The sequence below is a fragment of the Microtus ochrogaster genome, chromosome 15 (assembly GCF_000317375.1).
Source record: "Microtus ochrogaster isolate Prairie Vole_2 chromosome 15, MicOch1.0, whole genome shotgun sequence".
NCBI lineage: Eukaryota > Metazoa > Chordata > Mammalia > Rodentia > Cricetidae > Microtus > Microtus ochrogaster.
Genome location: NC_022017.1, coordinates 36,570,637 through 36,580,853, shown reverse-complemented (window position 1 = coordinate 36,580,853; position 10,217 = coordinate 36,570,637). Strand labels below are relative to the sequence as shown.

At 42.2% G+C, this 10,217-nt stretch overlaps 1 protein-coding gene across 1 annotated transcript in view; it reads right to left on the bottom strand.

Annotated features, from left to right (window-relative positions):
- Lrrc6 (leucine rich repeat containing 6) overlaps positions 1 to 10,217 on the bottom strand; it is a 97,246-nt gene that overhangs the window by 53,303 nt on the left and 33,726 nt on the right. Inside the window, exons 6-8 of the mRNA XM_005354541.2 lie at positions 8,742 to 8,933; positions 6,176 to 6,253; positions 1,241 to 1,306 (exon numbers count right to left, since the gene is read on the bottom strand). Coding sequence (XP_005354598.1) covers positions 1,241 to 1,306; positions 6,176 to 6,253; positions 8,742 to 8,933 — 336 coding nt within the window. The remainder of the gene's footprint in view (positions 1 to 1,240; positions 1,307 to 6,175; positions 6,254 to 8,741; positions 8,934 to 10,217) is intronic.

Below are 10,217 nucleotides of genomic sequence, written 5' to 3'. Positions count from 1 at the left end.
GACATGTTCACGGACTCCATTATAGTCACTCACTCACTCACTACCTGTGAGGTCCTCCTCCTGATAGGCACTGGCCACTATTTCAGATACTGGAGACATTCAGGCCATACAAAATTTCTTCCCAGACCTCAGAATTTAAAAACTCAATGAAATCTATATTTTGTCAGAAAGCAAGTGAATAACAAGAGTTCTGGGGAAGGGCAGGCCCTGTTCTTCTCAGACAGTGGGCAGAGTCCTCTGTCATAAGGTGACATCTCATTAGCGGTTGAAGGACAGAGACACTGATGATGACAGTGACACAGGCATGGGGAAGTGGGTACAATTGGGATGGGCTGCACAATGATTAGATATCACCAGGGCAGTAATCAAAATCTAACACTGTCAAGCAATGAGGTGGAGTGACCTGGAAAGCTTCAGATTCTTGTTGCAGGAAGGGTAGGTGACAATACAGGCTGAGTGTGAGTGTCAACCCCCAGGACCTTTAGAAAAGAGAATTAATAGTCTGCCATGGTCATGAGAGGCAAACGGGTCACCTTGTCACTGTAGTCATGCCTGGCCACCCGAGTAAAGTACAACTGAAAACCAGTCACAGCGTGGGGAGCTCAGAGAAGAGTGTCTCTTGTGACCAAGAGTTCTAAGGTGGAATGGGAAGAAGGCTGACCATCTAAGGCTCATGATTATGTCACAGTATTTCGTAAAATGAAAAGATCTGTCAAAGTAAAGCAACAGTCCTAGAATGAAGGGTACCTGAGATGTAGCATCAGAAAAGAGCACAACTCTGAGAATCACTTCAACTCTGCTTGCATGATTCAAGAGCCCATAGCCATCTGGCTGCGGGGTTATTGGTTTCCCCCTTTTCATCTTTGTACGCTTATATTACTGTGAGGGATGTAGAGACGACTCAGCGGCTAAGAGTACTTGTTTGCTCTTGCAGAGGGCCTGGGTTCACGTTCCAAACAAATGGCTCATGACCACCTGTGACTCCAGCTCCAGGGACTCCAGTGCCCTATTTTTTCCTCTGTGGGAATCAGGCATGTACATGGTGCACACACATTCATACAGGCAAAACTTATACATATAAAATAAGAATAAATCCTTTTTAAAAATTACAGTGAATACTTTATCTCTTTAAAACAGCAAACTGATTTCCATTTCAATGTTTCAGAACTCAGGAGAATGCTACCTAGAGAGAGATCTGGTGGGAGGGCCATGGGAATAAATGCATAATAAAATACCTTACCTATAGACAGCCAGGTCCAGGATGATCTGGTTGTGTTTCTCATCATCTTTCAGAGAGAAATCAAGTCTATAAAGGACACATGGCGGGGGGGGGGGGTTAGTACACTGTAAAGATAACCCAAGCTTATAATCGAAAGTAAATGACAACTGGTATATAAAAATCCTCGAAGCCAAACATACTTTGCTAATTAGACAATAAGACATCTATGCTAATTTTAAAAAATTTAAGAAGCCTTGGTAGCCTGTAAACAAACTGCTCTTGCTGACTTTGTTTGACATGTGAGTTTTAAAGGTAAATCATATGTAAAGCACTTGCTTGGATTTGGTGCAGAGATGGAGACACCTGGTGGCCGAAGTGCTCTTTTCCATTTAGTTTGCATTTGCTAGAACCCATCTAGACTATGGCTGTCCTTTTGGGAGCATAAACGCTGCCCCTGTTTGCTGTGCTTCCGACACCCCATCCCTCAAGTCCCTGGTAGTCTTCCTTCTTTTTCCTTATTACATTGTCTCAACCCCTTTCATGCTGCCATCTCTTCTGTCCTGAGACTGTCAGTGACTTATGACATCTATTTTATAGCTAAAGAAACAGAGGTTCACAGCAGTGGAGGTGTTCAGAGAAAAGGCATGGGGACCTAGATAGGCAAGAGCCGAAGCCCCTGACCCTTCAGCTATACTCCCTGGCTGAGTCCTAAGTATAACTGCTACACGGGCAGCATATCCCATGGAATTACTTGGTCAGCTTCATTTTTGAGCAACTCACTTACTAAACTGTAATCAGTATAAGGCAACAACATTAAACAATAGACACAAACTGTTTGGAAAATACAAGTTAATCTCTATTTTTGGCTATTTTTTTTCAGTTCTGCTGTGGCAAGGACTCTTGTCATTGCTGGCAATCTGAACACACAGTCTTCTTCAGTCTGATATGTGCCCTGTACCCCTCATCTCCTGGGAGCCTTCTGTGAGCTGTCCTCTGTGCTTTGATAGCTTAATAGTCAGTTAATCTGAACTCTCTTCCTCTGTAACTTACAACCAGTTTTAGAGGATTTTTATTTTTGGTTCCTGGTATCGAGGATCACTAGAAAAGTCCCTACAATTTCCCCTTTATCTCTAGTAATAGAACCCCATGAAGCACATGGCTACACAGAATAAAGAGCCCATTTTCTATCCTCCCCCGATCCAAGGTTAGAGCATATGAAAAAATGTGTTGTGGACACTTCCCAGCAATTCCCCTTAAGAAACAATGTGCGTATCCTTTCCTGACTCCTTTATTCAGCCAAGAATAACAGATCACGCTAACACATGAATCGTGGAGACGACTTATTAAGCTGCTGTAGCTGTCTAGGCAAAGGGCAGCCTTGACCCACTCTGGAAGTGAAGGAGCTGATGCACAGGTGGACGCTGGTACTATGGGAATAAAAGTAGGCGATGATCACTGATAAAAGGCCAGGAGAGGAGAGTCGGGAATTAAGAAATTCAGGCCTTGGCATCAATGGGTGGGTAACTGTTACTGAGATGGAGACAGTGGGAGGCAAACCTGGTGGACAGGTGAGAGCAGTAAGCAGGGGCAGAGAAAACAGTTGTCCTTTCTCAGTCATGTATACCAGCAAACTGATGCCACCTGAACAAACTGACTGGATACTGAAGACTTGAACTCAGGGCAGAGGCAGGAACTTGTCATGCCGTCTGAACCCTGTGATCAAACTACAGGACTTATTTTTTAATTACTTATTTTTGTCACATTTAAATTTGTTTCATATGTGAAATATTTTGATTATATTCTTTTCTCTCCCACTAAATCCCCCCAAATCCTCTCCACCTCCCTGTCTACCCAAAATCATGTTCTTTTTCTCTATCTCAAACAAAACAAAACAGACCAAAAATAATAACAACAACAAAGGTATGGAGTCCATTTTGTGTTGGCTAACTATTCCTGAGCATGGGACCTGTCCTGGGGTGAGGTTGATATACCCAGTGTCACTCCATTGGAGAAGACTGATTTTCCCTCTCCCAGCAGACAACTGTGAATAGCTTCATGATTCGGGGTGGGACTTTGCCCACTTTCCCTTCTTTGTTCTGGGAAAAGCCATAGGATTTGATGAAGTCCTGGCTCAGAAAACATGACAAAAATAAAGAAGAGCAGCTGAGAAACTTCCCCTAGAGCTCACAGAAGTGGGAGATCCATCCAAGGATAAGAGCAAGAAGAACCCACTTTCACAAGGAAGGGGATGCTGCTGGATCCAAATTCCCGAGGCAGAATACCATGGAGCCTGGGCTGTCAATACTCACTGTGCAATGATTGGATGACTAAAGTTTCGGACAATGCATTATTCAGAAGTGGCTTTAAGAAGAAACAAAAAGAGCTGTGTGGTGGTGGTGCATGCCTTTAATTCCAGCACTTGGAAGGCAGAGGCAGGTGGATCTCAGTGAGTGCAAGACCAGCCTGGTCTACAAAGTGAGTTCCAGGACAGCCAGGGCAATATAGAGAAACCATGTCTTGAAAAACCAAAAACAGGGAGAAGAAATACAAAGCAAAATGTCAGAGACTGAGTACTGACAAGTCTGCTAAGAAATCTGGCTACTGCTTAGGGCAGAGGAGCAGCAGCTGACAGATACTGGGGGAGAGGAGGTGCTGTTTTTGTTAAAGTTCCTGAAGTCTGCCTGTTTGTTGGTGCCATTGGTCCAGTAGAGAAGGTTGCTGCCAGAGATCAGGGGTTGTTGAGAAGCTAAGCCTTGGACGGTAAGAGACAGAGATGCTGAATCAGTGAGTCAGCAAGGGGGCTGAATTTTCACAGCAGGTTCAGCCACCACGGAAGAATAGTGTCTACCACAGAAAATAGAAGATGCCTGGTTGATTTTGCTCTTTTGGTGAAGAAACAAGGCCTTTGGTTAAGCCTATGGGAACATAAGGCAGTGCTGGAGATGATGATGAGGAGGAGTTAGCACTGCTGTGAGCTACTGAGAGAATGCTTACCAGGACAGTACAGGGCAAACACAGTCAACTTAGGACCTGTGGCCTCTCACCTGCACAACAGGTAAAGGTGGATACCTCACTCTGTGCACACTGAGAAGGAGGAATGCTCAAAATTAAGCAGTGCATGCATTTGCAAGTTGGTGATGACGGACAGAGGGAAAGAGGGGGCTGGGAATGAATTTCTGTGAGGGATATGAATACTAAATCAGGAGGCGAACACAGTGTCGGGACCGTAAGCACAGCTAGAGTGTGTGTAGGTTCCTCCATGAATGACGCCTGTGGCTGCCGGATGGGAGGGAGTCTGTGACACCTGAGATGATGTTCAGTGAGTTGACGACATTACAGCTCAGGACATGGGCTACTGATGGCAGCAACTAGAGGAATGAAACCAGGATCTTGTGGCTAAAATGAGGGGACAAAAGACGTCAAAAGTCACCAAGAATGAGAATAGGGTTGATGAGGCAGAGAAACGGGGATCTAAGTGTTAAGATCTTCCATGAACAGAGAGGGCAGGTTGGGGACTGACTGGGGTTATGTAGAAGACAAGAAAGGATGGACATTCAACAGCGGCTGGCGATTTTAGGAAAAGGGAGTCGGATAGGTGAACTTTACCTGAGGTGTGTGGAGAGAAAGAATAGGATCACTGATGGAAGCAGAAGCACTGACCTTAGTCCCTGAACAAAGATATGCATCACCTGAAGGAGGAAATGATGCTGGCGATGAGTCTGTAGGATCCAGACAGGGTAGGTGGATGGTAGACAGGAACAGGAGGGGAGAGAATTGGGATAGACATAAGGGGATATAACTCTGATGAGGACAGACGACCTGGGACATGAAGGAGGAGGGATGTCCAAGGAATCCAGGGACTAGGGGCAGTAAGGAGTAATTTCTTCATAGAGGCTTCTCAAGAGAAGTGGCTTTAGGTCAGGTAGGGTAGTTAGTGTGGGAGATAGGACTGGGTGCTCTGTCTAGGAAAACGTAAGGCTCTGAGGGTCTCCCTTCTTCCCCATCGGGCTAGAGACAGAGCAGCTCCTGTCACGTGCGCTCCCACATGAGCAGTACCTAACCTAGAGAGTCAGGAGCTGCATTCCTGTCTGCTGGATGAAGAGAGGGCATGCCACACGAGAGACTAGAGACTTGATTGTGGAAACCATCACACTGGGACAGTGTGTACAAGGCCGGGACATCAGCTTCATAACTGTGTGACTTGGGCCATATCGCTGATCTAAAAAGATATTATTCTGTGTCCCAAAAATGCTTTCTGTGGAGATGAGCAATGCCTGGGAGGACTCAGATCGTCTTTGTTGTGGTAATGGCATACAAATGAAATGATGGCAATAAATGGGTTTTGAGTAATGAAATGAAGCTAATGAGGTTTAGCCCATAGGCTTGTTATCTGCATTGTGACTATAAAAGGCACTGTGGGTATGCTCTCTAGTTACCAGCTTTCAGACAGACAGACAGGATAGCTCAGGTATTCTGAGACTTGAGGCTTTCCAGGTTTTTCTCTCTCTTTGACTGAGGCATTTCTAGCCGTGCCTTTCACTAGCTTTTGAATGCTCTGTAGATATGTTCCAGGGAAAATGTAGATATAAAGGAGATGCCTTGGAGTTCTCAGACAGATTGCCTTGTGACAGAGTCTCAAAGATTCGTAAACACAACAATGACGCAGTGACAGTTTTCAGGCATTAAACTGTACATGGTCCAGGATTTCATGGGATGCAGAAAGAACTAAGATTCCCATATGTCAGGACTGTTTTCTAGAAACCAGGAGAATTATGTGCTAGAAATAATCAGAGATGTCTGGCTTCTACCCATGTGCAAAATGACATTGCTGTTACCCCCATCAAACTTATTCACAGGGGTCAACATGCTCCCGTCAGAGGAAGCCTGTCACGGAGGCCACAGCAGTGTGTGCGTGTGCACTAGTGCGATTCAGTGTCTCCGCTTGTCCTCACGTACTTGGCTTCATTGACGTTCAGGACCTTCCCATCTTCAGTGACCAAAGTCCGGGGTGGTTTCACTTTCTTCTTATTTCCACTTAAGGTTACGGGTGATGGGAAAGATGGGGAGCAGGAGTCATCAAAAAAATGAGTATGAGTATAGAAATTACTAATACATCTTTGTGAAATACCTTAAGAAACTTAATAAGACATTTATTATTATATTTGCAATTCACTTAAGACTCTGTCCTATTAATCCTATACTGCTAGTTAAAAACCAAGCCAAATTTTACTTGGTTATAGCTATATCTCCAAAGCAAAAATGTGACCAAGACAATTTGCCAGGGAATTTGAATTGGGGAAGTAATTCCCTTTCATGAAATATTCATGAATATTTAAATGAGTCTATTTTATGCATGATTTACCCAGATAACTGTCAATTCTCCACGTGTGTGTATGCAACTTCTGCTTTAGTTAAAATGACAATTCTTGAAATGCAAGAGAAAACAACCCTGTGGAGATAAAGACACCGGTACATAAGGAACCTGTTACCTGACACTTCTCCCATCATCATTTCCAGCGGCAAGTCCAGAACCGCTCAGAATACCCATCAGCACACAACTGATTGGCTCGACTGTCACATAGAACATTGAGCAGCACCTCACAGCTGTTAAAAATGCGTCTGCTCCTTACACACTGGTGAAGGAGAACGCTGATGGGGTATTCAGCAGCAAATATACACCACAGAAGTTTACTTTTTTTGTGGAACTGTGGATTACAACAAGCGGTGTGTACATGCCAAGAAAGTGCTGGACCACTGAGCTAGGCCGAAGATCACTCTTTCTCACACTCAAACCTCATTAGAGGTTGATTTACACGCAGGTTAGTGGTGATTTACACAGTTGCAGGGAGAGGAAAAAGCAGGGTGTTACCGATCCACACATGTTCACTCTTACTATGCTGAAGAGCAGCATAGAAGAAAGTAAAATGCAATATGTGAAGCAAAAAGTCAGCACGTGTTTTTCTTTACAGAAATAACATTTGAATAAGTAAATGGGCATAGGTGGACACAAGGAAGGATGATAGGACCATAGGTAATCATGTGCCTTGAATTGCTACTGTCTTTTAATAGAGATTTTATGTTAGCTGACTTTATTGTTCTAAAATCACATTTTTTGCACGTTAACAGAGTTTCCTGATCTGATCCAGCGATTTTAGTGAGTTGGGTCAAAAAACAGAGCCAGAAACACCAAGTTTCACTATTATCAGGACAGGCAAGAGTTCAGGTAGGGCAAGAGGCACGCCTTTGTTCTTGCTTTCTCACAGCCAATGAAAATGCTTGTGTACTCAAAGAGGCAGGCACATCTCAGAGACTAAACAGGATGACTGAGACCTCCATCCAAATACGTTGTATTTTTTAAGTTTTAGGAAGAAAAACGCCTTCTTGGTTTTCTAGATTGCTCTAGATTTATAATTTGTAATATAAATTATTTACTCCATACATATACAGGTACATATGTTAAGAATACTGTAAGTCTACAAACATGCAGAATTTATATTTCAAAGGGCTCTTAAATCTGTATAGAACCTTCATGTTTAACTGGCTCATTTGCTTTTCTCAAAAAAATATAGTGGAGTGTTAAAACAGTTGTTCTGCTTAACAAAGTAGGACCAGATGAAAAGTTAGGTACTTGCAGGCATGACAGCAGATGGTGGGGTCAGGACATGAATGCTCATTTTATGATGCGGCCCTCCTGCTCTTCTCAAAGCAATGTGTGGCCTTAAACAAATCACTATGTTTTGCATCTTCCTATCACTTTCCAAACACTGAAGAACATTGCATGAAAGTAGTAGAGACTTTTAGTAGTCTGTCTACTCAGATTCTTGTTTTTCATTGACAATTATAGAAAAAAATGTTTTTTTTTCCCACCACATTGCCATGCAGACAACTATTTCAGAGCATATTGATGACATTCTCAAGCTCACAGATTTCCAAGTATACCTGTCAGTGATATATTTTATGTACTAGATTTCAGCATTGACATGGAGTGGAAGGAAACAGCCTGTCTATGAAAAGGTACAATTGACAAAAGCAATGCTTATGAATCCTAGAAATAAAGAAGTAGTGAAATTAAATCTAAACTCTTCAAAGTGGCATCACACTGTGAAATGTCTAAGAGAGATGCACCGTGAGAATAAAAAGCTTAATGATTCTAATTCTAATTCTTCATTCAAATTAACAGAATAGACTTAAAGAAATTGATTCACCCCCCAAAATAATCTTTTTCTTTGAGCCTTACACAGTATTTTTAACTGAGGCCAAGCTATTTCTAGATATATGAGAAGTGAATTAAAAAAGGAAACTCCACCTAAAATGGCAAAATCCATGATGTTCTAAACTTAGATTTTTATGTTAATAGAATGTAGCAAATAAAATTCAACAAAAAATCTATATTTGGAAGAGGCAAGATTCATGGGTGATGGTTAGTAATGGTTTGGTGCAGACAATAGGCAAAGCATCTACAATGTGAACACACAGTCCATCAGAGAGTGTTGTCTCATTCAGTCATAGGAAAATGGAATACCTTGATTTTTCTTGGGCTTTACGTTGTTTTTCCATGTGTCTAAGAGTTTCCAATCTAGATTCAGGAGTGAACAAAGAGGGTTTGTTCCAGAATGCCATATCATCTTCACTTTCATCCGATTTCTTTGTAATGTGTTCCTCTTCTTGTGTTTCTGGTACCTGGAGATGGTCTTTGTTCTCTATGGAAGACGGGCTGGACAAAGCAAACAGACCCAGAGCATGTAAGACCAATAATGGACATAGGAGCTTCAACTTTAATGCTTCCTCTTATGATTTTTCTTGGTTAACTTCATATCTGTGAACGACAAATGACCTTAGCTAAACTGGACGAAATCATTGCCTTATCACAAAGGCAGACGCTCATCTTTTATCTTTAGAATATTGCAGTATCCAGGTGAAGTGTGCATATGCCTAGTTAATGTGAGTTGGCTGGGGAGCTTTATAAATAGTAGAGATTTCTGAGCTCTCATTAGAGTTGGGGCCCCTGGGTCTTTGTGGAATCTTGCAGGACGTTCTGATGACCCGTTGGGCATGGAGCTCACTGAGCCTTTGTGATTTCCCGACATCCAGCCCTATCCATGTCATACTGCCTGCTCTCCACGCTGTTCCTAGTTCTGGCTCTAGTAGACAGTTTGATCATTTGACGTCCGGGTTCTTCAGTAACCTCCCCCTCTGAACCCTTTCAGGAGATGTGAGGGACTTTCCGGGCTATGCCCTCCACTTTATTCATGGTTAACTTCTGACTATGCTGCTGCAGAGACCACTCTCTGTTCTCTCCTTTATCCTTTTTGTGTATTGTCTGGGAATTAAATGATCTCTCTGTGTAATTGAATGAGATTACACCGAGATTTGTTCAACATGAATTCAAGACATTTACTGAGCCAGAATCCTGGGCAAGATAGACTATAAGACCACTTTTAGCACGTGGTTCTGTTCTAGTAGAGAGAAAATGATACAAATGAACAACAAACACTAGTAAGGACTCTCTCCCTTCATCACGCCCTAGAATACACACTCTGTTAAAAGCTGGTATTCAATGTAAACTTATTTGAAGATATAAGTTCTAGGTACATTAAGTAATTACTCAGTATTCATTAGGTTTAGGGGTTGTTAACAGAAAAGTCTCATTTAGTTGCAGGGAGAACACTATTTTTTATAAAGGCCTTAACAGGGAAAAATTACTGAAATTTAAATACTACACTCAGAACATAGAAATAAGTTCTGCTTGTTTTTACATGTTATAAACTTCAACTAGATATTTCAATAAAACAATGAAAATAACTGAAAGAAAGTGCTCTGCCCTAGAGCTAAAGTTCTTTCTGGAACAGAAACATCAACCTGTGGGGGATCAGTAATATTTTATAGTATTCCAGTTAATTATCAGTGGAATAATTAGCTCCATATCAGATAACATTTTCTATAAAGTGACTAGGTGGCTTACTTTCATTGTTTACAATTTAAAACTTTAAAATGGCTA